Source organism: Serpula lacrymans (genome assembly GCF_000218685.1).
Source record: "Serpula lacrymans var. lacrymans S7.9 unplaced genomic scaffold SERLAscaffold_4, whole genome shotgun sequence".
Classification (NCBI taxonomy): domain Eukaryota; kingdom Fungi; phylum Basidiomycota; class Agaricomycetes; order Boletales; family Serpulaceae; genus Serpula; species Serpula lacrymans.
In genome coordinates, this window is record NW_006763293.1 from 29,402 (window position 1) to 57,139 (window position 27,738).

General features: G+C 45.4%; 7 protein-coding genes across 7 annotated transcripts; 3 read left to right on the forward strand and 4 right to left on the reverse strand.

Annotated features, from left to right (window-relative positions):
* Positions 1 to 423: 423 nt before the first annotated feature.
* Positions 424 to 1,758, reverse strand: SERLADRAFT_459837 (uncharacterized protein; the record flags this gene model as incomplete). The annotated part of the gene is made up of 5 exons (XM_007315073.1): positions 424 to 582; positions 628 to 778; positions 841 to 1,082; positions 1,136 to 1,650; positions 1,724 to 1,758. The coding sequence occupies 3 exons, from the start codon at positions 1,212 to 1,214 to the stop codon at positions 662 to 664; spliced, it is 438 nt and encodes a 145-aa protein (XP_007315135.1).
* A 196-nt stretch (positions 1,759 to 1,954) lies between these two features.
* Positions 1,955 to 4,530, reverse strand: SERLADRAFT_359977 (uncharacterized protein; the record flags this gene model as incomplete). The annotated part of the gene is made up of 5 exons (XM_007315074.1): positions 1,955 to 2,619; positions 2,682 to 3,678; positions 3,708 to 3,985; positions 4,034 to 4,441; positions 4,495 to 4,530. The coding sequence occupies 5 exons, from the start codon at positions 4,515 to 4,517 to the stop codon at positions 2,403 to 2,405; spliced, it is 1,923 nt and encodes a 640-aa protein (XP_007315136.1).
* Positions 4,531 to 7,549: 3,019 nt separating this feature from the next.
* SERLADRAFT_459841 (uncharacterized protein) lies at positions 7,550 to 8,865 on the forward strand (the record flags this gene model as incomplete). Its single annotated transcript, XM_007315075.1, has 3 exons — positions 7,550 to 7,995; positions 8,060 to 8,680; positions 8,735 to 8,865. The coding sequence occupies 2 exons, from the start codon at positions 7,603 to 7,605 to the stop codon at positions 8,522 to 8,524; spliced, it is 858 nt and encodes a 285-aa protein (XP_007315137.1).
* Positions 8,866 to 8,938: 73 nt separating this feature from the next.
* SERLADRAFT_354546 (uncharacterized protein) lies at positions 8,939 to 10,974 on the forward strand (the record flags this gene model as incomplete). The annotated part of the gene is made up of 11 exons (XM_007315076.1): positions 8,939 to 9,064; positions 9,137 to 9,390; positions 9,447 to 9,547; positions 9,595 to 9,746; positions 9,802 to 9,886; positions 9,953 to 10,183; positions 10,233 to 10,311; positions 10,370 to 10,392; positions 10,451 to 10,534; positions 10,594 to 10,668; positions 10,725 to 10,974. The coding sequence occupies 10 exons, from the start codon at positions 9,228 to 9,230 to the stop codon at positions 10,854 to 10,856; spliced, it is 1,125 nt and encodes a 374-aa protein (XP_007315138.1).
* Positions 10,975 to 11,780: 806 nt separating this feature from the next.
* Positions 11,781 to 16,815, reverse strand: SERLADRAFT_413610 (uncharacterized protein; the record flags this gene model as incomplete). Its single annotated transcript, XM_007315077.1, has 8 exons — positions 11,781 to 14,831; positions 15,068 to 15,489; positions 15,526 to 15,582; positions 15,634 to 15,713; positions 15,767 to 15,799; positions 15,858 to 16,076; positions 16,132 to 16,676; positions 16,734 to 16,815. 7 exons carry the CDS (start codon positions 16,270 to 16,272, stop codon positions 12,712 to 12,714), a joined length of 3,072 nt encoding a protein of 1,023 aa, XP_007315139.1.
* A 7,862-nt stretch (positions 16,816 to 24,677) lies between these two features.
* Positions 24,678 to 25,919, forward strand: SERLADRAFT_406280 (uncharacterized protein; the record flags this gene model as incomplete). Its single annotated transcript, XM_007315078.1, has 3 exons — positions 24,678 to 25,158; positions 25,402 to 25,794; positions 25,843 to 25,919. 3 exons carry the CDS (start codon positions 24,678 to 24,680, stop codon positions 25,917 to 25,919), a joined length of 951 nt encoding a protein of 316 aa, XP_007315140.1.
* A 355-nt stretch (positions 25,920 to 26,274) lies between these two features.
* On the reverse strand, positions 26,275 to 27,305 carry SERLADRAFT_406281 (uncharacterized protein; the record flags this gene model as incomplete). Its single annotated transcript, XM_007315079.1, has 4 exons — positions 26,275 to 26,429; positions 26,646 to 26,907; positions 27,082 to 27,096; positions 27,153 to 27,305. 4 exons carry the CDS (start codon positions 27,303 to 27,305, stop codon positions 26,275 to 26,277), a joined length of 585 nt encoding a protein of 194 aa, XP_007315141.1.
* Positions 27,306 to 27,738: the final 433 nt, after the last annotated feature.

Consider the following 27,738-nt stretch of genomic DNA (forward strand, 5'->3'; position numbering starts at 1 on the left):
GTTAGTGGGGGTCCGGGTGATAGTAGCGCAGGACTGGTGGGATGCGGTTTGAGCATTGAAGAGCTCTCCACCGCCAGCTGCTCAAATTTTGATTTGAGACTTCTTACAGCTGGCGGTGGGGTATATTCTATGTCTGATTGCTGGGACGCAGCCATGATCCAATTCCTATGGAATATGGAGGGAACGGGAAGGAAAGGAGGCCGGGGGAAACACGATTATTGGTGCTGGTTTATGAATGTTATTAAAGAATGCAATGAGGAACGATACGATGATACAAGTCAAGGGAAGAAATGCAAGGTGGACAGACGATGTAGAGAGGATATCGAAACAAACCAACCAGCTGCAAGCAATTTGTGGCACGACCTTGCATTTTGGACAGACCGCTCTCGGAAAATACAAATATAGCCACACATGGCTCGTATACAGACAACACAGATCTTGTATTAAAACAACAGTCCACTACATAGAGAGTAAGTACTACGGATACAATGCACGGTAAGTAGGGCTACAATATCTAACGAATAATACAAAAACAGAGAGCACACACAACAAGTCCAGACAATAAATAAGGACCACACATCTCTAAGGACATGTCAGATGCGAAAACAAAGCAATAAAATAACTAACGACAAAATGCGCCGGGAAGCAGTACCAGATCGGATCAAAACACAAGGAACATCGTGACCACAGCAAACGCTATTGCAATTCCCGGTCGTCCTTGATATAGCTGGTGCGGCGCACTATTGACTGCAGCCAGTGCAGGTGTATATGTGGGAGCCTAGGATTATAGAGTGATCAGCTACTGATGCATACAAAAATTTGATCCTATGAAAGACATACCACTGTCGTGTCTGTCGTATCCGTTGTTGATCCAGCACCTGGAGACCCATTTGCAGAATCACCAGCTGGGTCAGACGCATCGCCAGCGATAGTTGGAACAGGTGCGAAAGTCACAACTGTGGTTGGATTGTTAGCGATTGTGGGAGATGCGCCGTCGGTAGACAATGAATAAGATTCCACGGCGGATGTCTCTGCATCCAAAGCGTGTAGGAAAGGTCTGCCAAACTGAGGAGATGCTAATGCTTCAGATGTCATGAGTGAAGTTGCCCGTTTGACCAGAATTGATGAGACATACCATTCCCAAAGAGAGAGGTCAGGATGACGACAAAAGACAGAGTGGCAGTAATGAAAGTGGAGCGGAATACAAACATCATGTTGGCAAAAAGAACGAAGGAAGGAATGTAAAGATTGGTGGGCAACGAAAGCGGGATGAAACTGCTTCGAGTGTGTAGAGGAGATGAAGAGGTCTTATATGAACGGCGCTCCACCAAGTGTATCCTATGGCTGGTTCTCAGATTCTGAGTAGCTAAGCAGGTACAGGGCAAGTCACCGTTAAATAAGCGTTGGAAGTGATGAAGGTAGTACAAGGAACGTCATATATAGAAGGGTTCGTGAAAGACGTACCGCTCTTGCGATGGCGGTCGGGGGAAGTCTTACTAGAAACACTAGAAGCAATCCGGGCGAGCTATATGCAGTGAGGTACACAAAGAGATGCCATGATCGTCGACTTGCCCGCTCCCTTTGACACGATCAGTGGGCCCACGAGTGCAGTGTCCTTTGTATTTTCGAGGGGTGGCATTGGGTGCCTTCCTGGTAAGTATTAATAAAAGAGATTAGATTTTTCTAGTCGGGACTAAGTTTACAAAGCCATGAAGCGACGCACGAAGAGATGCTCACGAAACTTGACGAGCAACAAACGAACCACCAAAAACAGAAAAACAAGATGGTGGCAAGCCCTACCGTAAGGTTAGGGTCTCTCTTTCTTTTCGACCTTCCTATTATAGCCAGCGCTGCAGTACCCTCACAAACACTTCCACTGATGCGGCGTCTCACTTGCGTAAAAGTGCAGGATTTAGCATTTGTGATCATCTCAGGATGGGCGGTACTTGGCCATCACCTAAATCAAGATCATGATATCTTCTGTAATTAGTCGCCAGATGCTGTTTCTGTTCGCCACCACGTAGGAAATATCTTAAAATACACCCATTGCCCCTGCTACCACGAATGTCTCGACGACGACAAAATGTTCCTTGATAATACAAGCATACAATATCAATAACAACCTGTGCCTGCAATCGCAGCGGCCTATTCTTGATTTCAACTCTAGAATGCAGTAGACATCACTAGTTTCCCATAGGTAACGGAGGTTCAGACGATGGCACCATACCGTGGAAGCGGTCGGTGGTGCAGTTCTAGTCTGGTAGAAGGAAGTCGCTAATATAATCAGGTAAGTATCACAGCTGCGGAAACATGGAATGAACAAGCGTGGGCCCGGATGCGGAAGATAAGTTACAAGCAGCTTGCCCAAACGGCCTTTACGGGAATGATTGTGAATTCCTATGCTAATCAACATCATCCATCCCACCCAGTCGCAATGGAGGCGGACTCGATGAAGATTCGTCCAGTGTGTTACCACGCGACGCTGACGCACTGGCGGTGCTTTTATTAGACCGTTTGCCTTTCACGTTGACAACCATCCTCTTCTTCTGTTGTTTGCAGAACTTGTTGAGGGATTCTAGTGCATCGCAGACGTATAGCTTACTGGGTTTATCCGACAGGCTGGGATACCGTCGTTGATAACGTTTTTAATCTCAATGCCGTCGTAGGGGAGAGACGCTTACCGGCCCAACATTTCATCCACAATGTCGCTTGCTTGGATGCAAGGTATCAATTCCACGATATTTTTGTAAGCTGTGAGAAGTACCGCAGGCCCTCCTTTGATTGATCGTCCCGTCTCTATCCACCCTTCGAGCCTCTCTTTCATCTTAGGCCGGAACTCATCTCGCAGGTCGTCAAGATCAGGATCCTCTCGATCGATGTCTAGATAGCTGAACGTGTCGCCGTCTTCGTCATCCAACGCAGCTGGCAAAGGAAGACCCATCATCATAGCTGCGAGTGCCATGGGATGCGGTGTACTTGATGGTGGTGTGATGACAGCTTCTACCCAGTGTTCGACACGACTCTTGCGTGGAAGAGAGTTGTATTGCAGCGCCAAGATGTCCATTAGCTCTGACTTGTTTTTTTCACTTTCCATGCGGCAGAAACCAGATATGAGAGCGGCCCGTATTGTACGGCATGAGTCCAACAACTCCTTTTCAAGAACCTGAAGAGCGTAAAGTTGGAAAGAAGGGTCGTTGGCGATTGAGAGGGTCGCTAGCTGGAGTGATGGGGCATCACGTGGGCGGAGTAGTTGGGAATGAGAATTAAGAAGGGAAACGATTTTCTCAGAGTCTTCTTGAATAGAGAATATATTTAACGCGGCTGCAAAGTTTTCCGAGCTATGAGTTGCAATTCCAACTAATATCTGTGAGGTCAATTCTTCCATCGCGTCTTCATCCGCGCAAATAGTACCGAGACTGCTGTAGAGAGCTGCGGAGGGAGTAACCTTGAACACGGCCACCAATGCGTCGTGAACAAGATCTCGTAATCGTATCCTCTGGTCTTTGATATACTTTGACCAATGGATACTATGAAAACCACAGAGGCAATGATCATCGCTGCAGTCACTTGAGTCATCATCATCAGTATCGACGTCCCAGTCGTCGTCGTCACCATCACCGTCGATCATATCCTCACTGTAGACATCATCCATTTCTTCGCAGTATCCATCGCTATCGGCTGAAACGAGCGTAAAGTGTCTGAAAGACGCGGTAAGAAAACACGCCCACGTTTTTTCCCACCGTATAATATTCTTTCCAGCGACTTCCATCCCATTATGTTTTGAATATCATTCAGCATTCCGGGGATAGCCTTCTTCTGCTGTTTCGAACCGTACGCAAGGAGTGTGACAAACAAATCGCGCCAGATCCAAAGAAGCACTTCATCGATATGATGCGCGCCTGTGAAGGCCCAAGACTTTACATTTTTGCCGGACATCTTCTTGAGGACCACCGGCACAAACAAATGCATGAAAGAACACTTGCACCTAGGCATACACTGAGCAAGGTTACGAAACTTTGAGCATGACACTTACCCTGTACGAGCGTTGGCAATATTTTCCAAGACGTCAGACGCGAACAAAAGGCAAGTATGTGCCAACGAATAGTTAGTGCGAAACTCGTACACGACTTGCCATATATTATTCAGCCAGTCTAGAAGGCTATCGATTGTCTCCATGAGGAGTTCTTCTACATTAGAACGCTCCTTGACAAAAGACCGCTTCGAGTCGCGGTTGAGTTCGTCCAACAGACCATTGATTTCTGCCCTCTTGGCTTTCAAGTCGAGAGAAGGCAGCTGAGAGAACTTTTTGTGGTGACGACTAGCAGAGGCGACAATTTTTTTGGACTTGTCTTTGGAAACAAGGTCAAGGAGAGGCACGAGCTGTCTTTCTACCAATGAAGATTGTACATCGGGTGGAAGCGATGCATAGAGACACATAAATCTTGTATAGATCGCGTTAGATTTCAATGCAAAGCGACGAGAGAGAACATTAACTTTGCACTTGGATTTGAGGCCATTCTGCACCGAGGCGACTTTATCTTGAAGGGACCAGCCGCGGCTTGGGCTGGTATTGGTCCAATATTACGGCATCTACACGCAGCACGTGACTTGGAAGTTGCTCAAAAAAAAGTTCCGTTTCGTTGCAACGGTCGCAAGTAAAACAAAAAGGCTTGCTTTTATTGTTGCTTATATTGTTGTTGCATTTTACTGCAGCTGCTATGGATTACGGCCAGCTCGTCGTATTTTCTCCGTTTATGACGGTGATTAACGCAGGAAAGCGGGTGAGTATGGCAAGGAGCGAGTTTCCGGATCAAGACCTATAGTAATCTGCCTCGAGGCAGACTTTCCTTTCGTGGTTGCCGACCCCCTTGTGCATTCAAGCTGTTCTGCAACGTTGTCTCTCTTGGCCACGTTGGAAACGCGCGTACGCATTGCTATCAGCTATAGGTGATCTTTTCCTGTGTCTCTTCTTTGTTCTCTCGCTCATATCCTTACCCTCAAGTCTTCCAGCCATATCAGAGCTGTAGCTGCAAATACATAGATCATGACTAGCCAGTCACCGCAGCGAGCGCGCAAATCACAGATGCTTTCTGGCGCTCAGGGTACGTGCGCTTTTCCTATGACTTCTGCTTCGTATCTCGCTGGCGCATCTCCATGAATCGTCTGCACAAGAGGATGTCCAAGATGGACGTCGATCTGTACAGTGCTTCCACGCCACATCAACCGGCAGAACTTTACGTCTTTATCGACGTTAAGGATGTCTTTCTATGTGGTCGTATGATGTGGTCCTATGCTTCATTACCCTTCGGCTTTCTTTCCCTTTGCCCTTGCGGCCCATATCAGAACTCATAATTGTTTATATTTTACCTATTAGTTGTGGACATTCGTCGTTAATAGTGGCTAATATTTTTTTTTACCCTACACACAGGTACTCCCCCTCGTGAAATGTCGCCCTCCCCAACCTTTCGCGATAGGCAGCGAACTATCAAAGCCCAGTCTATGCCAATCGTACCGTCGGTCTCGCAGATTTACGGCGTGCCAGCGAATTCGCTTGCAACGCAACGTCAAGGGCAACAACCAAGCCCAACGATGATGAATATCTCTCATCAGAAGCGACCGTCATCCCCTTCAATGTTACAAGGGAATCATGTCGTTACTAAAATGCCGTCTCCGCCGAACCCACCTTCTAATATGAGGGACGAGATGGTACAGGAGCGCTTCACACCGCCCCCACCGCCTCCGGCACACACCCTTAGTCAACCGAGTATTGTCCAACATATACCACCACCTCCCCCGCAGCATTCTCATAGCCAGCCCAATATACACTCCCACATGGCCACGAACCCGCCGATCGGGTACCCACGCCCAATAAACAGGCTTCCACCACCGCCGTTTCTCAACAACTTCCACACTCTGGAAGAGAGCTGGCAGATGACGGACGAGCTTATGGCAGAGATCGAGAGAGCGGATCTCGCACAGGCAATGAGTCAGCACCCGACTGCACCAGGTATGTCGGGTGTTGCGTATGCTGGGGGCGCACAGAGCGGAGCAGTCTACGTCCGGGAAACTTCGTCACCTGTTAAGGATGACAGAATGCGGGGTAATGAGCGTTTAAGCCCGAAGGAGCTGGATGGTCAGGGAAGCGGAGGATCGTCGGGTCGACGACCCGTCCGAGTTGATCGTGAAAGGGAGGTCCAACCTGGCTCAGATAGTATCAGGCCTCGTGATCGTCCCTTACCGGCCAGTCCGGCAGGTTCGCCTCAGGGGCAAGCCCAAGCTCAAATAAACACCCCAGAGCGAGGTTCTCCACAGTACCATACACCTATTGGATCATCGGGCGAGCAGTCTAACGGGTACAACCCCTATAAACGTGACTCATATCAATCAACCATGCCATCTCAAGCTCGTGCTCCAACGCCACCATCCTTGCGTAGGGCATCCAATGCGAGTACGACTGAAACCGTGCGTAACACACCTCCAGCCTCGACCAAATATGCAAGTCAGACTCCGCCTCTTCAAGCGATGAAGGCTCGTACTCCTGACAAGTCTCTTCCCGTCCAAGAAGAACCTGAAGATGACACTGCTGTATCACCAAAGAACGGTATGAATTGGGTAAGCAGAGAAGATTATAGACGTCCTCATGAGGTGGATCGTCCTGGATCTCCGGGCGCTCCTGAGAATCGAAATGGTCACTCGCAACAATATAGTCGTGCTGGCCCAAGGGATGAAGATGACGATGACACGTTAATTGAAAACGAGAGTGAAGATAATATAGCTCTCGAAAGAGGTAGAGAGACGGAGGAAGAAAGCTATACCCCACGATCTCCCACCGCAAATCTACCAGAAGAAATTCCAAATAGACAATATGTCACGCAAGTCGCAACAAATACGCGGTTGCCTATTATTCCCAAACACCGCAATGGCTCAACCGATCAACTGGGTCTGAGAAGCTTTGACCCTGCGGTGTTTGCACCACCTCCTAAATCTAAGGAGGAGAGTCGTGAGTCGCCAACTCTTCCGCCAAGATCTCTTGGTACTGAGCAGTTACTGCATGCACCAGAGTCAGCCATGCGTAGTCAGCAATTCCATCAATATATCAATCATGTATCAGAACAGTATGAGAAGAACGGAAGATACCATCCTCCTCAGGCGCAATCTCAAGACGACGCGAATTCTATCGATGATTCCACCTCTGCATACATCCAATCATACATACAGTCTCCGCGGCCAAATGCCCCTATCCCTCCAACTCCACACAGTCAAACTGCCGCTCCATCTCCCCTTATATCAGGTATGCAAACGAGTCCCGCCCCGCCAGCTGGTTCTCCATATCCATACCCCTTCTCACATGTACGACGGTCAAATACGTATTCCGGTTACCCTGTTCAACCCGCACCTTCCTCCAATTACGATCCCAATCATCCATCTGTCATTCAGGAACAGCTCGCTTTGCAGATGCAGATGTATGCTCTCAACAATCATGCTGCCATGTCCGACTCGACTTTCTCACCTTCTTCCACGCCCTTCCCTGGCGCCGGATACAATCCATGGGCTTTCTTGCAAGCTTCCAGAGCGTTTGGAAGTGGACGTGGTGAATCCACTATGAGCATGCAGTCGAGTCCTAGCCACGAGCCTGTCAGTCTCCCGTACCACTCCAGCAAAAGCCGAGGGCTAAAGAGGAGAGAACGATCGTCTAACCTGCGCCATGTAACTTCGGCTAGGCATAAAGTTCAACCTCCACCTCGCGTTGAGAGTACTCAGCCGAGGGAAACTAGTCCCGAGCCTTATTCTTCAGGAGAAGAGACTGCGGGAGAGGAAAAATATGACGGTGGCGAGGAAGGGGTCTGGGTCGATGATGGTAACGCCGAATGGGTAGATGAAGACGACGAGGACAAGGATGACCTGTTAGATTTAGAATATCATCCTGATTATATCAACAATTTAGAGAAGCGACGCAGAAGATGGGATAGTCGATGGGATGCACTGGTTCAAGCAGTAAGTGCTTTCAACGATTCAACAGCTTACGCTTCTAATTTTCTAATCGGGATAACTACTACAGTTCCAAACTTTGGATAGAGAGACAGACACGACACTGGTTCTGTTGGCATCACCCTCTCATTCTACAAAATTACATGCTGTAACGTCCCGGTCAATACGTCGGGAATTAGCATCGAAGCAGTCTATGGCTATGACCAATATTCGCACATCTTTCAGTAATATCGCTGCTCGGAGACGTGCTACTCGTGCTCAAGGAACGTCTCTCGTGGAGAGACTTCTCCTTAACGCCAATCTTTCTGGAGAAAGCTCCGATGGGAGCTCCGAGTCCCGAGAGGGAGATCTCAAGCGAGCACTGGAAACTGCTCTGGGTAGTTTAGGAGCCCTTCGTGGAATTTATGAGCAACGAGTGGCACGATGGGAGGATGAAATGTCGAGAATTAGCGATGAGCGCGAACGGGTAGACTTGCTACTGAAACAGACACTTGGCGTTGGTTTCCCGAATGGCACAGATGTTCGCACAATGTAGCCTGCTCTACGAGGTGTGGTTGGTTAGACATGTTGAATCCACCCTTTCATGATTCTATGAACTGGTCTTCGTTGTATGTACTCACACGTAAATAGCATTTTACTGACTTCCTCTTCCTCTTTTTCTTTGCATCTTCTGTCTATCTTTCATGAATTGGTGAGTAGGTTCTATCGTTGCTCGTTGGAAAATACTGACTTTTTTATTTTTCAGTACCCTAGTTTTCCATTATGACGTGTGTATATGATCTGCATGTATGTTCCATAGAAGTACGCCTGCTGCCTGCGTGCTATGTCTTGTATATCGTGTATGTACATCCAATGAGCCATGCTATCTGGTTACTTGCGGTAATTGCCTTGTCGGCCATTATTCCGAATGTCGAGTTCTCAACAAGTCATCAGATCGTTACTTGTCAATGTGCAATTAGATTGGCACTGGTCTGTATTGCACTAGACCGAACATGGACTAGTACAGTGGTAACGCGTTCCTTTCATCAATACTTATTGGTCTGGTTTGCAATTCGCACACAATATCGAGGCTAGGGTGCGTGCCTCCCTTGTAAAACTAGCAGTTCGCATCGTGATCATAATTTGGACTTCCTTATCACTTATAAAGCTCGGCGATTCAGGTTCTTCTCTGAGTATACAAAGCAACGCTTCCATTTATTATCCACAATATTTTCTTGAGATTTAAATCCGCACTTATCATGTATCTCTCCCTCCGTCAACTTTCTAACGCTTTCTTAGCACTAGGAGTACTTATAACAAGCTGCAAGGCTACCTCCTTCAACCCGAGAGGATATCAAGCAAGTCTAGCAACATGCAAAGCTGTCAACCGAATTTCAGGAAAAGAAGTAGATATCACACTTAGTATGTTCCGCTTTCGAGTCTATCGTTCTCGACGAGACAGTTAAATCTCTACTTAGAATATGTGGATATCAACCCTGATGCCAAACCTACCATCCTTATGCTACACGGCTGGCCTAGCCTTTGGAGCTCTTGGTCATATCAGATACAAGAATTCCAGGTATGACAATATTCTCTCGTACTATTCAGTTGATAGAACATCAATAGAATGACTACCATCTCATCGCAATGGACTTGCGGGGCTTTGGAGAATCGACGTCGCCGGGCGATGTTCAATCCTCTAACAATTTAGCAGATATTGCATCTGACCTTGCGTGTGTTTTAGAGCACGCGAAAGTAGATTCAGCCATATGTCTCGGGTGAGTCCTTTTGGGACGCCAATGTCCTGCGCATTGTTTCTGATTGTTCATCAAGGCATGATTGGGGTGCAGAAGTATGCTACGAAGCGGCTCGGAGAAGGCCTGATATCTTCGAGGGCGTTGTAGGCATCACTGTTCCGGTAATTGACCTGTTTTCCTCATACTTTAGCTATTTTGATATATCATTTCCGCTCTTTGTTACCCAGTACCTCCATTCCGCAGGTCCTTTTGTGGACAACACTCAGCTCATGCAAACCATGCCTCGCTTGGCATATCAAATCTTCTTTGAAAACCATACGACCGAAGCTATATCTGAGCTTAACAAGGATATTAGAAGGAGCTTACGGGCGACACTCCGAACAGTTGCTAGTCCACCACCAGACAATTTCCTGACCAACACCACCAGTTACATGGGCGCCTGGAGTACATTGGACGAGGTAAATCTGAGACCCACCTTGAGGAATGCCGCTAATAACACTCTGACAGATACCTCCTATTCCTTTCTTCACGCCAGAAGAAGAAGACTACCTTGTAGAGCAGTTTAGTATACAGAAATTTGACAACAGTAAGTGACGATCACTAAGCGCCATTAAAGCTCTCGTACTCATTGGCTGTTATCGTAGCTTTGATATTCTACACCCATGGAGTAAGTACCTCTGTAAGAAGTGAGCTGCCTGAGTGCTGATCACTGACCCCCTTGCTAGGATCGTTATGGTACATGGAAGGCTGCCCAAGAGCAAGGGAATTTTTCTATCCCTCAACCTGCTCTCTCTATCCTTCCCTTGAACGTATGTGTTCAGCAGAATAAAATTAGTCCAAATGATATTGATCTGACGGATTTTGTCAGGATCCCGTGGCAGATTGGGTTTTCGCTGCAAAATATCTGAAGTCGGCGAGTTTTCTTCCACAATTAACGACTAAGGTGAGATATCGAGGCTGATGGAACAGATGCATATATTGACTGTCATGGTTTTATAGACAATGAGCGGTGCCCACTGGCCTCATCTCGAGAACCCTGATGCCTTCAATTCTATCCTGCGGGACTGGTTGAACAAGAATACCAAGAAAAGCGGTCCTACACTCTTCACCCAAGCTGCAGATGAACTATAAAATATTAGCCTGTCCTTCTTACTGTTTGTTTTAGAATTCCTGCACTGTAATCATTGACTCTTGACTCTTATACGTCGTTATATTCTATATAGTGCAATGGAACAATTATCGGATGCTTTAATGCGTTGGCAGCGCCAGGATACCCCCGTAATCTCGTAATGTCGCATCAAGGCCAAGGAGAGCGTCTATTATACATCACCTGAATATTGTCATCCGCCATTGATGTATTCGCTATGTTGAAGTCTCTCGTTGCTCCAGCTATCGGCGCTTGTGAACTCGCAGGATCTGTGTGTGGTATACCGTATATCCAAGCCGCCGCTACTTTACTTCACAGTATCAATACCGCATGCAATCAGTTCGCAGTTCACCGGGTGAGTTCCTGATCAATTTCTCCTTGTCTTATTAGTAGGCTCAGGCTCATGAGACAGAAAACGGCAGAACAGCTTATTTATGAATGCACGCTTCTTTTGAATGTTCTCAACGACTATGCGACTGGGATAGCAGGGACAGATATTGGCTTTGTGGCCGATGAAGTGATGGCGTACGTGATCCTATTGCAAACACGCTTACCTCTTGCTCATCAAATTATCTAGTGTCCTGGAAATAGTACATGGTCGCGTACAAAAATGGGCAAGTTACAGCAAGATCGAGAGTTACAGTAACTTTGTCCCTTCGTAGTTTGTAGGCACGCTAGTTGACAAAGTTTTGTTGCAGTGAAAATGTCGCAAATACAAGATGGTCTCGATCAACGCACTACCGAGGTCAAATGTGCATACCAGAAATTCAACGTGAGTGTGCTCAGCTCCCTTTGAGATATCCTATCGGGACTGAATATCTCGTGTTCAAGTTGGATTCCGCCTTGTTGATGCATAGGAACCAACAACAGACGATGCAAATGATACAGGCTCAATCTGCTGGGGTAAACAATGCATTACTTGACATTTTGACTAACCAGCAAGAGATGGCACGTAGGGTCCAAAATACCCAGACTGGTATGATGCATAGTCAAAAGACCAAAGTGATAACTGATGTAAAGCTAGGAAATGGGCCATCAGTATATCGAGGCCATCCAACGGCAAATGGGCCGAAAGTGGGGGATAAATCTGCTCGTGGGGCCTCGGGCGAGACGAAGCCATGGAAGAGTAAGCAGCCATGGCAACCTCAGCCTCACTGGAAACAGCGGAAAGCAGGCGAGCGAGGACAGGGAGGAAAATTTGAAGAAAGAGGCGGATGGAAAAGAAATACACAAGAATCACAAAAAACGAATAGATCAGATGAAAGAAGTAGAATGTCTCAGAGCAAGACAGCCCCCAAGGAGAAGGAGCGCAAGTGGCGAAGCAAGGCACCTGAAGAAAAACATCCCAAAGCAGAGGAGAAAAGGCCGGCATATCAAAGCAAAACAGTCCCCAAGGAACATCAATGGCATAATAAGGCATCTGAAGATCAGCGCCTATAACGCGGATAACATCGGGTTTATACCCGGCCTCGATGACTGTGTGCAAATCACGACGATTGTGTTACATGGAAAATTTGCGTTTCTTGAGTGACAGACATGGTTGATGTAGTAGAACTTAGGCTTGGGTACAGGACTGGCCACAGCGTCACTGTGCACCTGGGGACCTTGATATCCTTATAAAAACACTGAAGTCGACGTTGAGACTAGTTGGTTGGAAAGATTTTGGTGCCAAGTTCGAGGGTTCGCAGGATCACGGCTGGGGGACGAATAGCCGATGAAGAAACTATGAGATCAACGAGGTGAAGGGGTTTGTGAAGGAAATATCTCGGAAACAAACCAGTCCAAGTAACTCACTTCATGACTTATCAAACGCAACAAATCCAATATAATATATCACTATCACTTATTATTTACCGTTAGAAACTGCAACACTTCTATCGCAACTTTGGTTATCGTCGTGTCGGGTGGTCCAACTTCTCCTTTGAGTATTTTGGCGACGACTAATTTGAGTGCAGCCGTTTCTGATTCTGAGACGATCATCTCTCTTGAGAAAGAATCCTTGCTGTTGAGCAGTACGTTGCGAATACAGATCATCCCTCGGTGAACCAAGCCTGGACTGCTTTCTGACTCTATCTCTTCATCGCTTTCCTCGTCTGACTCATTTTCCAAAATAAGTGAAGGATCGATTAGACGTGCGAGTATAGGGAATACACGGTGACGATCCATTTGTAGTTCGAACAGAGCATGACAAGCGCTTGGAGCACTTGTTACCGTAGCCAAGGCACCGGATGCTGCTAGCCTGGTTGGCATATCTTCTACGTCTGACATGGCTACTAGGAGCTGAAGCTTCGACTGTGCTGCCTTGGACTGCTTCCCACCGTACTTCTCGAAGACCTCTTCCGACCCTGCAATAAGATTGCAGATAAGCTCCACAGCGGCTCTCCGAACAAGTGTGTGATCGGACAATATGAAGGCCTCCACCTTGTTGAGTAGGCCGTCTGCTTTACCGACGCGAGCGGCACATTCAGCGGTATACGAAGATATATTGGTCAGCGCCATCATCACCTCGAACTGCTGTAGAAGCGTAGAAGAATCGTGAAGGAGCAGCTGACAAAATGGCCTGACTGCATCATATATGGCACCCTCGTTGGGGCCAAAAACCTGGAATGGAGAAGCTGTGATGGCGAGCTTCGCCAAAGCCTGTATTGCATTGAGATCGTTGACGTCGAGTGAACTCGCGTTTGGCTGCGAGGAATGAGATGAGGCTAGCGAATGTCGTATCAGACTTATCAACGCTTTTGCGCCGCCACTCTGCATAATCTTCCCTCTGTTTTCTTGATCCTGCGCCAAACTGAGATAAGCTTTGCCAGCAGTGACTCTTACCCCCTGACTCTCCATCCTCGATGCAATTGCTAGCACACCCAGCGCACCTTGGGCAACCAGTGATTTGGCCCTTGCTTTGACGCGAGCGTCATCTTCAAGCGCATCATGAGCTCCTACTTTGGCAGACTTCTCTCCAGGCTTTGTCATTCGTTTCAGTTTCTCCATCTGAGCTTGCTCTTCGCTTAACTGAGGTTTGTAAGCGCATAGGTTGGATATGATGACGAGAATTCCATAGAGCGATGTTGAGTCGGAAGACGGTTGGCGACGAGGGAACAGTGAAAAAAGCTTGGTCAGAAAAACTGAATCGTATGCCAGACTTTCCTTCACCACAGGGTTGACGCTAAGATAAGCCAGGCCCTCGATTGTATCATTTTGGGAAGACGAGCTAATCCCGCTAATAACCATGCCCTTCAAAGTCTTTGCCAGTTCTTCATCATTCGCTGCGAGTTGTGACACATTAGTCGTGCCGGTGGAGACTGCGGCTGTATCTGCGGCAGATCCATGCGACATCTTGACCAGAGAGACACTAGCAGCCGCTCGAAGAGCACTATCTTTCGTCTGACGAGATTTGGACTCCAGCCATTGAGTTAGTTCAGAGGGGATTACGGCGCGACATGGTTTGTAACCACTGGCCTGGCCAAGGAGGTGGGCGACTTCGAGAAATACTTGAGGGGATGAGCAAAGATCAAGAGCATCTGTCACGAAATCGACGAATCCCTCCATTTGGAACAAAGACGAGGCGGATTGCCAGTCAACCTGAAATAAGGCAGTCAAGAAGGATACGACATCCAATATATCGCTCTCCTGGTATTTGGTGAAGTAAGCTACAATGTGTGGATGAAAGACTTCGGTGAGAGATTTCGTAGCTAGGTCATGGGAGCCTTCCTGATTCTTTCCTGCATTTTCTGATGAAGATGTTCTGACGCCTTGACAAAATGCTGCTAGCACGAGATATGCTTTTGAACGCAAGGCTGGAGTCTGAGAAGGAGAAAAGGCGGTGACCAAGTACGATAGTTCATCAGGTAGCACTGAATCGAATGCTGCTGCAGTCCGAGATTTTTCGAGAACAGAATTTAGTATCGGGTCTGGGGCATTGCTCGCGGTGGTGGGATCCATGAGGATGAAGCTTGGTGAAGCTCAAGACGTTTAAGTTGCCTGTGTTACAATTCCAAACGGATGCAGGTGGCAAGGGTGCTGGTGTGGCAAGAATCGCGATCTAGCACAAATACCGAACATTTGTCTCGGGCATCCAATCTGGCATTGTGATGAATTTATGCTCAATCATGTTTGGCTAGTATATGCACGGATACAAGAAAATGTATGGACAAAAGTATATAACCAAGGGATTTTCAATGCCGATGGCTGCATTTACGTGTGGGGGAATGCGTCTGGCTATGTTGCGAAGATAACGTTGTCCACCCTGCTGCTGTCCAGCTTCCACTCGATTGTGATGCAGCCGTAGGCCCTGGTGGAGTCCGCAAGAGCATCGAGTGTCTGATCTTAGCAGTGGCCACAGCGGTATTCGCACCCGAAGAAGCTATAACCTTCTTAACAAATTTCTTGACGCGACCAAACGGTTTTCGTGCAGGTTCTTGTATGGAAGGCAAAGGTTTATCGTAGAGCAGACTTGAAACATCAAGAAAGTCGCCATCGAATACACCTGGCTCGTCGTACTTGCAGTTGGGAATGGTAGACCCAAAGGCAGAGACAGGCATCAAGTAAGAGCCGCTGGAACTGCGAGGTGTGGGGAGGAACACCATGCTCTTGAAAGGCGTTGGAGGCGTTGAAAGTGACCTTGAAGACTTAGAGTGCATGGATGACGAAGCGTACTTAGATACTGGAGTTACAGGACCAGAAAGACCGGAATCGAGTATTAGCCATTTGTCTCTGTGGCAGCATCACTAAAGTTATCGAGAGTCAGGAGTAACGTACACGCACGATCTTTCAAACCATCCACTTTGTTTGAGCTCCACGCGAGCAAGCTGAATCAGCCTATCAAGAGGACTACCAGTGGATAACTGATGGCAATGTAAACTTCGAACAATTCTGCAGACCGCAATGAATGACCCACCGCTTTCATCAACTCTTCAGAAGAGGTATATTCCTAGCATTCCAATGAAACAATTAATTAATAAGCCATTGGAGTTAAATAAAGATAGCACCTCATCTAGATCGTCTTCTGACACGTCTCCCTGTTCATCTATGCCTAAGTTACGGGGGAAACATACTGATATTTCCGAGGTGGAAGTCCACTGAGAGAGAAAGGATACATCTGTCAAGTTCATGATGTCGAGTTCATCGAAGGCATGGCTAAAATCGATTAAAGAATCACGGAGGCGCAACCTTGCTGGATGAACGAATTTATTGGGCTCGGAGCGATTCTGTTAGGAGACGAATGTAATCGCAGAAACTTGTTATTTTGTAAATAGTGCGTACTGTTTGTGGCTGATGTGTGGCGATCGAGTTCAAACGGATGGTCTTGTAGAATTCCTTTGCCAGTGGATTGTCGAATGCATCCGCGACCTTTGCTAGGAGCTTCATGGCGTCGTGTTCTTTCGATGACATATTCCTTGACATGTAAAATTCGAAGAAAACAAGCTGCGATTCCAACTTGAAATGTCTCTGTTGGGGTTTGCCACTTGACTAGGGGGAGGAGGAGGATCGAGGAGCTGGTCACTTGAGGAAATATCTATGGAGAAGCGAGGACAGGCTGGAAGTAATCTAGACTATGGTTGCTGGAGGTACGCATTAGTCCAGTCCGTGACATGATTTATACATGCCTCGTCAGCCACAAGTTGAAGCAGGTCAGCCGCAATTGATGCACTGCAAGTAGGAAATGGGATTTCCTAACATCAATGAACTACGCTTTGTATGAACGCGTGCAATAAATACATTTCTATATTGACAGCACCCGTCCGATGCATTATATGTTTAGCGATAATGGGCTCAAATACTGGAATGGAATGAAACCACGGATATACCTTGAGATTTAAAGAGTCAAATCAATGAAGCATATAATATGTAGAGAAAAGGCTTGCCATTTTCACGTGTCTCCGATGTACAACCTACGGGATCAAGGATAAAAGGAGCACAAAGCTACAGGATAAGTTCTGCAACAGGCGATACCAGGATTTCAATAAGTATGAATGCTATTTAAGAGTCAGACGTTGCTGTCAATGACCGGTGGCACCTGCATTACTGAAACGGGGATGTTTCCGTAACACCCTAGATCTGGCTTGTAACCTAGGCATTGACTAAAAATAGACCTAATATCTACGGTGGAAATGACAGTGTCTTATAATCCCTTAGCATGGAAATAGACTTTATCGCTACATGCAATGTATGTGATTGCTTATAAACAGTTACGCTTCTTAGGAAAATTTGTATCTTTTCCAAATCTATGAGCGGATAGGCTGCGTTTGCCAACTTGTTTTGCCTCTATAAGATGTTTTTGAATGTGTACAGAGCAAAGGATAATGGCAAACAATAGCAGGGCTAGCTTGATACTTCCACACCATGGGGAGCACAACCAATGTGCCTTTCCCTTCCAGTTGAGTACAGTTCTCTATCTTAAACTCACCTTTTCCCAGACCTTGTCCTGAGACACGCACATCGGCCAAAAGTACAATGTCTTATAATCCCTGACCGTGGAAATAGGCTTCATCATTACATGTAATATGTGTGGCTTTGTGTAGGTAGATACACTTTTTGGGATAATCGAGTGAGTAGGCTGTGATTGCCAATGTAATCTATTACCAATTAATGATGTGACGAGACTAGAAAGTTCAGTGATCATTGCACGTCCAGGCCACAATAGCACTTCCTAACAGCATATGCAAATTGTCATGAAATTTATTGGCCTCCTTCATGTCACAATATTTTCCCTTCATCATCTGGGTGCTTTGGAAATTTATGGTGTTGCCCTTTGATGTGATAATTCCAGACAAGGGAAATAACAGTGAACATCATTTGGTTTTACCTGCTCTTCCAGTGTAGCGCAATCTTGCCCCTGTTTTGTGACTATAGTTGGCATTACAATGCATCTTATTGCTGTGAGTGGTTTTGCTTGTTTGCAATGATTGCAAGGATCTGGATATCTAGTAGCAGGATTAACACTAATGATATTTTGTTATCTTTAGCTTCAAGATCGCCAACCATTGCGCACATTCGTGGATACTGCACACTCTCATCAAATTATCATGTGACTTGGTTTGATATATCTTATCCCCGTTTCATGGAGAGATTATATTATTATATGTCCTAAAATACACCATCATATGTATACTAGGTGCTATTATGAATGTGTCCGGCCCCATTCGTAGTCAGTCTGCTCAACACACACGTGCTGACTGAGCAACAGACATATTCTGATGTATGGCCCTTGGTATCATGACCTCACGGTGTTTACCAAAAACTTTACTAGACGCCAAAGGGGGCAAGTAGTAAGTAAGAGTATCCGAGAAGATGGTGTAGGTGAAACACACTTACCCATCCCACCAGAGCAGAAATTTGTTGACTCTGTGAGAATGAGCCATGTTACAAGGGCCCTCAAACCAATCTACAATATTATGATAGAACTCTTTCAGGTCAAAACCACCGTCAACTATACGCTGTCATGCACCAAAGTTGATTGGTAGCATGGACAGGTGTCAATAACGAAGCGAATATTCAAAAAGACTCGCCTTTGTGCCACACAGGCACAGTGCCACGTGGAATAGTAATTAATATTGCCCTTTTTGAACTTGTGGCTGATCAGCACCACCTCTATTAGGCAATCCAGTCACGCTCACCTTTGCTTTTCCATCCGGTACTTTCCGCGTTTTGGCATTTTGGCAAATTTTCACGTCGCCACTGGCTACACATTGCATTGCGCCCTCGCTTTTGTCGTTTCCCTTACTCCCCTTCCTTTGCCTAGTCCCACTATGGGCCCCTTCCTCTCCTTTTTATTCTCACCTGACAGTCGTTTCTGGGTCCCCATTCTAATCCACTTGTTTGTCACCTCCACCCTCCTCCTCCTCATCTTATTTGCACCCCCACCATTTCTGATGTCACCACTTCCTATCCGCTTCCGTCGCCAATCCGTTGACTACCACGTGCCACTGCTGATATCAGCAAAGCCCCGGCGGCCGGTCCAAATAGGGCAACAGGTCCATCTTCATGACGTCGATCTACCATCATATACTATCAAAACATTGGTCGCTCGTCTTGCCTGGTTGGAGCGTGGGTGGGTAATTTTTGAGCTGGAGAAGGTTCATCCCCTTGTGTCGCCCATGTTCATTGCTGTCCCATTCACTTGGGTACACTTATCTTTTGTCCATCGTCTTCGCTACAGCTACACCTACCACACACTGCCTGGGACTCACTTGTTCCAAATTGGAACTACTCCTCTCCCTCCCTCGTTTGATCAGGTGGTCCAACACAACCAGTCCATTGGTAAGGCCATGGAACTGTCGGATTTGGACTAGGTGGTGGACCGGTGGCTCCAGTTTCTTTTTCTTCAGCAGGACATTCATTTACAGTGCGATTATTTTTGATTTTTGAATCATTTTTATGGACACATATTTTTTTAGAATGCCTGACTGACAATAAAGGAACTGTGTTGATACTGATAGTGTTTTGCCTTGCCCTTTTTTTTTTACTGCATCTTCCTATGACATCATGATTTTCCTGCTCTCTTTTTGCTATTGGACTTTACTTTATGGCTGTACAAACCTGTGACATTACTCACAGCATTCATTGTTCTATCTCTTTCTTTTCCTTTTTTTGACAATCTTATCCTGTACTACCTACGCAGGATTTGTCAGCATACATTCCTTCCTTCATGTTCTTTCTCATTCTTTTTGCACAGCTATACTGTGCATAGCCTACTTTTCTTTTACTATATAAACCCCTGTATTTTACCTTGTAAAAAAAAGAAACAACAAGAACTCCAATCCAGACTTCTTCTCTACTCTCAAGTTCACTACTCTGCTACTTGTGATCCAGTGTGGTCACAACACTTCCCACTGCTACCACTGTTAATTGCTGTCATCGTCACTTCCCACTTTTGAAGTCATTGTTATCCCTTTCGATTAGAGTCCTTCTGAGCACTACAGTTTGTGCGTCAGGAGCCTGCTATCACTGGGAACCTTGTCACCTTGTCATCCCCGTCGTTCTCAAACCTACCTTGTGCTACAATTAGCAAGGTAGTGCTTGTCTATACTCGTCACCAAGCCCCTATCCTTCTATAAATTCAACTATCCCTCCTCCTCAAAACCCACACTCATACACCTCTGGGTTTTACTTTGAAGGATCTTTATACGTACCACCCCACGAACAACCAGACCACTCCACTGTTCTAGGAGGCAAAGCCATAAACAAGTTCCGTGGAATCTGGGAGGATTGTGTGTTAGTTTGTTTTGTGTGTGGTTTTCTAACTGCAGTTCTCATCATCGACATCGCCGAGGGGAGGAGTTTCATTGTGATGGATTCATGTTTGCTGGCCGGCAATGGACACTTAACACCTATATAATAGTTTCAGATTAGTAAACACCTCTTTCAAAGCACAATGGACGGACTGTGTGATCAATCTGAGCCAAGTTTTGCTGCATCTGTCTGAGAGACTTGGAGTAAGATAATATCAATAAATTATTGGACAAACCGCCGCACAATGTCACAGTAATGTTACTAAGACTTCAAGTTTCCTTTTAACGTGTCCATTTGATTGCCAGTGCAACAATGCCTCGAACTTGGAGTCAGACTCTCTGGTACAGACAGCAGAATTGCCACATTGGTGCTGATTTCAATGCCTTTGGATATGATCCAGAAGGCAGACTTTCTCATCTTGCTGCCATATTTTTTGGACCTTCGTGCTATCCGAGGAATATCAATGGCCTGGAAGTCTACAGAGGTACTCCTCAGCCGCCTCAATATGGCAGACCTTCTATCATTCAGATGCCTTACCCACCCTTTGCATGGAGGCCCAAAATGCCCCCTTTCTATTATGACTGCCCAAGTCATCCATATATCAAATCACTTGTCAACTTCCACCCCAATATCTTCGCTGTGTCAACCACTTTCGGATGCCCAGCTCCTTGTGAGGATAATACTGATGGACTGGAACAGCGCAGGGTACATCATTGTTATTTTGTCTGTTGATTGTAAGGACTATTTTACTATTTTCTTATCTTCTCTATGTCTTGGCTCTCGAACACTTTTCCCATTACACCTCTGGCTCTAGGGCTAGAGGTATTGTTTGCTATCTTACTTGTCATAGCCCTTACAGGCTTTCTTATTAAGAACAAAGCTTGAAGGAAGTGTCTAGCCACTTGCTGAGAGCAATCAGGGACTGGAACTAGAGTCCAATGTGAGTAACTTTATTATTAGAGAGTATGACAGGTATACAGTACCTAGAGTCCAATGTGAGTAACTAGAGAATAGGAAGCATTGGACTCTGCAATACTGTCCGAAGTTTTGTAAACAAAGGTAAACAAAGCAGCCACAAAGGCGAAATAATAGAGAACACAATCAATAGTGAATGATAGAAGAATAGATAGAGAAAGGAATGAAAATATATAGGTAGCACAAAGGTGCAGAATCACCAAAACTAACATTTCTTAACCACCGTTACCACTTTATATCACAGATCCGAGACTGGGTATCACTCCCAGCCAGCCAGCACAATGGGTAGGGACTGGTAGTAGGCATCTCACCAACCAGCTCCAACCCCCATCAAGGTCTGGATATACTAATAAACACTTTGATCAGGATCGTACCTCATCATGAGGATACAGTTCCTGATCGTGCGTGACAAACATCTATTATTAGTACAATTCTCTCACCCACTGATTAATCAAGATAAAAGTCATACAATAGTTCTTCCCTTTTTCTTATTGGACGATTTATTCCTCAGACCACTTTTCATCTATTTCTCCTTTCGGTCTGAGGAACGGACGGTTAGCTATATAAACCCTACACATCACATGTATAGCTCTTTAGTTTTCTATTACTGAATTTACCCGCTTTACTCCTCAACCGAAACCCTTGAGTTTACTCCCAAGTCCTCTACTTGCTATATTTACTAGTATCTGTCGACCACAAGCTCATTGAATCTCTTACTCCCTGCAAGTGCAGTAGGAGACAGGTTTTGTTTTTGTTATAGTTTATCGTTGCCTCACATTGATTAGCCATGTATTTATCTTCAACAACAAGTCCTCTCAAAAGACCACATATTGTCTGGCCAAGAAGATCGAGAGAACTGTTGCAGACCAAGCTGAGAATAAAGACGTTGCATGTAGTAGTCAGCTACCCAAGCACATCAGGGATCTAAATATTTACACGTACCCTATTGACTACCCAACAACTGCAGACTTCCTTTGCACTCTCAATGCTGAGAACCCCTAAGAAAACTTCATAGCCTTGCTTCCTGTTCTCAAAAGGGATAGCATCACTCATCTCAATGATTTTACAATTATTTCCTGGGACAGCTTTCGGATCATGTCAAATATGGAGCCAAAGAAAGTTGACCATATTTTTGCTGAGGTCTGGAAACCGTTGTCGGCTGTGCACATGCAAAACGCAGAAGAAGTAGAGGAAATAGCGGCCATGTTGAAGAAAGCGAGGGAATAAGGGGATAGAAAAAAAAAGGGGGTGAGCAACTGAGGGTTTGCTATGTAGTTGATGTTTGGCATTTGGACTTGTCTATAAAGGATAGCAGCTATCATTAATTTATTATAAGCATATTTTTTGAATAAAGTGATCCACCAGATACAGTGATATTGCTAGGATTGTGTTGTAGCATGTTGTTTTGATGGTGTGCGGTCCTCTACCACTGGCATTCCTAAGTCATGAGCGTTCAAGGTATTTGAGTTCAGGTGTGAACGCAACTTACTCAGGCTCTGGGTGGCACTAGGACCCACTAGTCTGATCCAAATAACTATTATTCCTAGAGTAGGGGGCTATTAGGTATGGTCTTCAGTGGTAATGACATGAGTGCTGTGACAAGATCAAAATAAAATGGCAACAAAGACTTGAGTAATGAAAACTGAAAGACAAATGTAAAAGATGAAAAAAAAGAAAAAGAAAAAGAAACAGAACAACACGAATACAATTGAGGTAAAAATGCAGAAATATAGTAAATATTGTCCATAGGGAATGATGGTGTTACCCGCTGGATCAGGACAACTTATTGAAGAAGGGGGGGCTGGCAGGCTCCTCCCCATCCACTGTTGCAAGAGGAGGACTTAATCCTAGAGCAAAAAAAATATGACTTGCGATAAGATATGATTAGGTAATGATAAGATAAAAAATTCAAAGTCAGCATAACCTTGGTCCTCGCTCTCTCTCCACAGCGGCTGGAGTTTAACATCAGTAAACAATGGTCGCCACAGTGACTCGTGACTGCGGACATTAAATATAGGAATTGTATTTTTGAAACACGCCAGCTAAATCTGGAGTTTACGGATCAAATATGGAAGCTCCTATTGAGTGAGTGTGTTACAATTGACGTACCAGTACCTACTTACACTTCACTTTTCGCACTTTTACTTTTATTTTTCCAAGTCACATGACCAGTCATGTGATATAACACCTGACCAATGTCTAGACACCTCACGTGACTGGTCACATGCTAAACATCAGACTTTAAACTTTATTTACAACTGTACAGTACCTCATGTATTTTAGTATATATACAGGAGCAATACATGGGGAAGGACTCAGCGAGTCCTCCTGTTGTCTACCAACAACTCACTTGTTGAAACCTAATGGGTAACCACTCCCACCTCTTCCTCTTCTTTTGAGTGTTGTTTTCATTGTGCTCCAGTGCCCCAAGACTGTGTTTTGTTGGTGTTGTCACAGAGTGTGGTCAGGTGGTCACAAGGCCACCTATACATTGGCCAAGATTCAAAAAATCACAAAAGAAAGACTTGGTACACACCCATGCCTTCGGCAAGCCGAAGCAGCACAGGCAATTGTTGAAGGAGGCCATGATGTTATTGTCAAAGCTGGAACAGGAATGGGCAAGACACTCGCATTCATAATACCACTACTACTCAATCCTAATGGCATTCAAGTGATTATTACCCTATTAAATCTGCTAGGCAAGCAAAATGTCACTTCTCTTGAAAGAGCTCAAATTCATGCAATTGCGGTGAATGCAGAAACAGCCACTGTGGAAAATTTTAGGGTGCGTTACAGACCTATTTTCTTGCCAGCACTAATGATACCTGGGGAATAATGCAGGCCATTAAGAGCATGATGTACAGAGCAATAATCATTAGCCCTCAGCAAACAATGAAAGCAGGTAGAGAATTTGAAAAGATTCTACAAGACCCCCTTTTTAACTCACATCTGATCAGTATCGTCTTTGACGAGGCTCATTGTATCACCAAATGGGGTGATTTCCGACCAGAGTACCAAGAGCTAGGGCATTTACGGTACATATTGCCCTCGCATATATCGTTCCTTGTAACGTCAGCCACACTCCCACCGGACACACTAAAAAGTGTCAGTAAGCTGTTACACTTATGCAGTGACAAGCTTATCACCATTCACCACTCGACTGACCGTCCCGACATAACTATTGGAGTTTGTAAAATACAGTACCCACTACACACATATGCCAATTTATTTTTCTTCATACCTGATGGCTAGAAGCCTTCCGGCCCTCCCCTGATTAAATTCCTGATTTTCTTTGATAATATTCAAGATGCAATCAATGCGACCAAATTTTTACGGAGCCGCTTACCATCAAATGTACAAGATAAAATCCAATGGTTTAATTCTGAAATGTCCACCCACTTCAAGGAAACCAAGTACCGGCACTTGTTATCCGGTGAGACTTGGGGTCTTTGCACCACAGATTCATTCGGAATGGTAGGCTCTTTTAACAAAAAAACAAATATTCACAATTAATTAATGAGTCCTATTAAAAAAAGGGAATGGACGTACTGGATATCATTCTCGTGATACAGTAGAGAGTCGCACGAGGACAGAAAGGGAAGATGAGAGTAGAGACACTATGGCAGCGCATTGGTCGGGTTTGCAACCGGACACTACAAGGGACAGCCATTATATTTGCTGAAAGAGAATTTTTTGATGATGAACGCAAGAAAAAAGAAGAAAGAAGCCGAGCAAAAAAGAGAAAGAAAAAAAGTGATGCACCAAATACTCCGGCCAAAATATTTGTTACAACAAGCTCCAAGGTGCCAACTACACCTACAGCTGTGGCTGTTATGGCCAAACGTACAGGCAATGCCTCAACAGATGACAAATTGGGGCCAGAGACAGAAGATGGCAAGGAAACCAGTTTGATGGATGCACTTTGTGCAACTGCGGCAGAAAGGAGAGAGGGAGTTTTAATGACCAAGCAGCGTAAACTAGAATTAGACCCCACCTTGGATTATTTGATTAATGCCGATGTACAGCCAGGCTTAAAGTGTAGGAGAAAAGTGTTTGACCTGTATTTTGACAACAAAGCTGCTGGTGAGAATAGCCGGGTTCCTATTATGGCTATATCTGTTGTTCTTACTTTCTCACCTTGCTTTTCAGATTCCAACCACCACTTGTGTGACCCAGTCAGTCCAACAGGCTGTTCTTGCTGCCATATCTCTCAACCCCTCATCTGTTGCGACATACATAATCCCGAGTCATTTTCTTCTTTCCAAACTGACACTCCAAAAATCACCAAGTTACCAAATTGCTTAAGAATTCCGAAGTTTGAAATAGGGCCATCTGACACGACATTTCTGGGTTCTCTAGAAGAGTGGAGGGAGATGAAGACGCTGCAGGTGTATGGGGCAGCTTACCTATCTAGCATAGGCCCTTGTCTGATTATGACAGACAACATTGTTGACCGCATAGTTGAATGTGCACATTACCACAAGATCAAGGATTTGAGCAAGCTGAAGAAGGAAACAAAGTGGATACAGTCAGAGAAGTATGGTGCTGAAGTCATAGCATTGATACAGTGCCATGCACCATGGCCTGTTGGTGCTACAGCATCTCCATTTGCTTCAACCCCGCTTCGACCATCTGCCAGCACTGGCTCTATTAGTACCACTACACCAGTCCTTCCTAGAAAGAATAAGTGTGGTGCTTGTGGGCTTGAGGGCCATAATGGTATGTTTCAGTTATATTGGGATTGCCCATTGTGTTCACCGGACCCAGCTCGCAATTGGGTCTGCGTGAATCATCCCTCCCGCTCACTCTCTTCAATGGCTATTACTAATAAGGAGAATGCCTAACTGCCATTTTTTGCAGGGTTTTGAATGATGGTTCACTGCCAGCAAACAACTCTAGAGTTGTTTGCTGGCTGTTTTGCTTCTCAGCTTCAATTTGCCAGCAATCCAGATGTCGACAAATGCCAGCGTGACCAATAATTTCATGTGTCCGATGGAAACTGGGCTTTGAGCAAAAAATCCCGGTTTTCTTTGGGTGAAGCCTTGCCACATCACACATCAAGCTTGTCTCATCTTCCCTGGCAGCCACAAGCTGTATGAAAACTCGCCAAAGTCCATTTGCCGCCGCCATTTTGAGGTGAAACAACCCAGGTGCAATCATCACATGTTGAAACCGGTCCCAAGGTGTTTCCTCAATCACTCAATGTTCTTGGACAGCCTGGAGACGTTCTCCCATGCCAAGATCCCCATAAAACAATACTACATAGTCCTCAAGATCATTCTCTTCAGGTTTTCTTTCATTGCCGACATCAAGCCCACCCTGTGCCAGTAAGTCCACTACAGCACATATATTTCCTGAAATAATGGAGTAATTGATGTCCATGGCTTGAGCAGCAATTATAGGAGTTTTGACCACTGGTATCTGTTCAATAACTGGTGGTCCTTTGAGCTAAGACTTGAAATGAGAGAAATAGGATGGGCCATAGTGACACAGGTCATGTAAGAACTTCCAAACATTGTAGCTTTGGTGGATGTTTTCTTCACCATTGCGAGAGATGACGGCTAACAGACCTTTGTAAGTTCGTTTCTGCCTTGGATTCACTGTTGTGATAGTGGGGTTTAATGATGATTTAATCCATAGCTCTTGCGAGCATTTTAGATCCTGTGGAGTGATGTTGTACTGGAGTGGAAAGAGCAAGCCTGAGGTCAAATGTTTCAATGACTCGGCTGGATTCTCCACAGTAGGAATGCACAATTTCAGCTCTACATCAAAATTATCATAGGCATACACTGCCAGAAGTGTTTTCCCTAGCTTACAAAGGGCATTCTCACTCTGGATAGATAGCAATCAAATAGCGGCATGTATTGTGGTCACTGAAATGGAGATGCCCATGCGTGCCAGAGTATTGATGACTTTTTCTGGAGTATGCGCAGACTGAAGGAAAATGCCTATGATACTCTGCAAGGCATGTATTTTTTGGCTGGTGCTTTGCATAATTATACTGACTATAACAACTTTTTCCTAGCCCCATACCATATAAATGCAATATTGGAGAGGGAGGACAACACTTTACTTACTACTACAATAGCTGCTTTTTGACGCTCTCTTGTTTTGGAAGCCTGAGACTCTTTGTCTTGGAACAAAACCTCGGCTATTCCCTCTAAATCCATCTCGTCTACTTGTGCCCAATAAGCATCCTCTGCTTCAACTCCGTTGTTGTGTTCACTCATAGTGGTTTCTGGGCCATCAATTGATCTGTCTGGGTCCCCATCAAGTAGAGTGTCCAGTATGTCCCACAGTACTGGTGCATCACTTTTATACTCTGCTGCCATTTCTTTCATGCAAAACTCTTCAAGTTGGTTGGTTGTAGCCTTTCTGGCATTAAAGTGCCAACTGGTATTTTTGCGGACCAGAACTTGTATCTCCTGCATGCACTGCTTCTCAAGAATATGTTTGGCCCATTTTAGAACGACTTCTTTTGTTTGGATTGTGAGGGAGGGGTGGTTGAAAAAAGCAACAAGGATAGCTGGGAACAGTGTTTAGAGATCTTGAATGATTTAGTGGTGTTTATAGTGAGAAGATGGTTGTCGAACATGGTGATGGATTGATCACTGATGTTCAGTCTTGTGTCCTCACATCAGCCTATTCTACCTCTATCTTTCT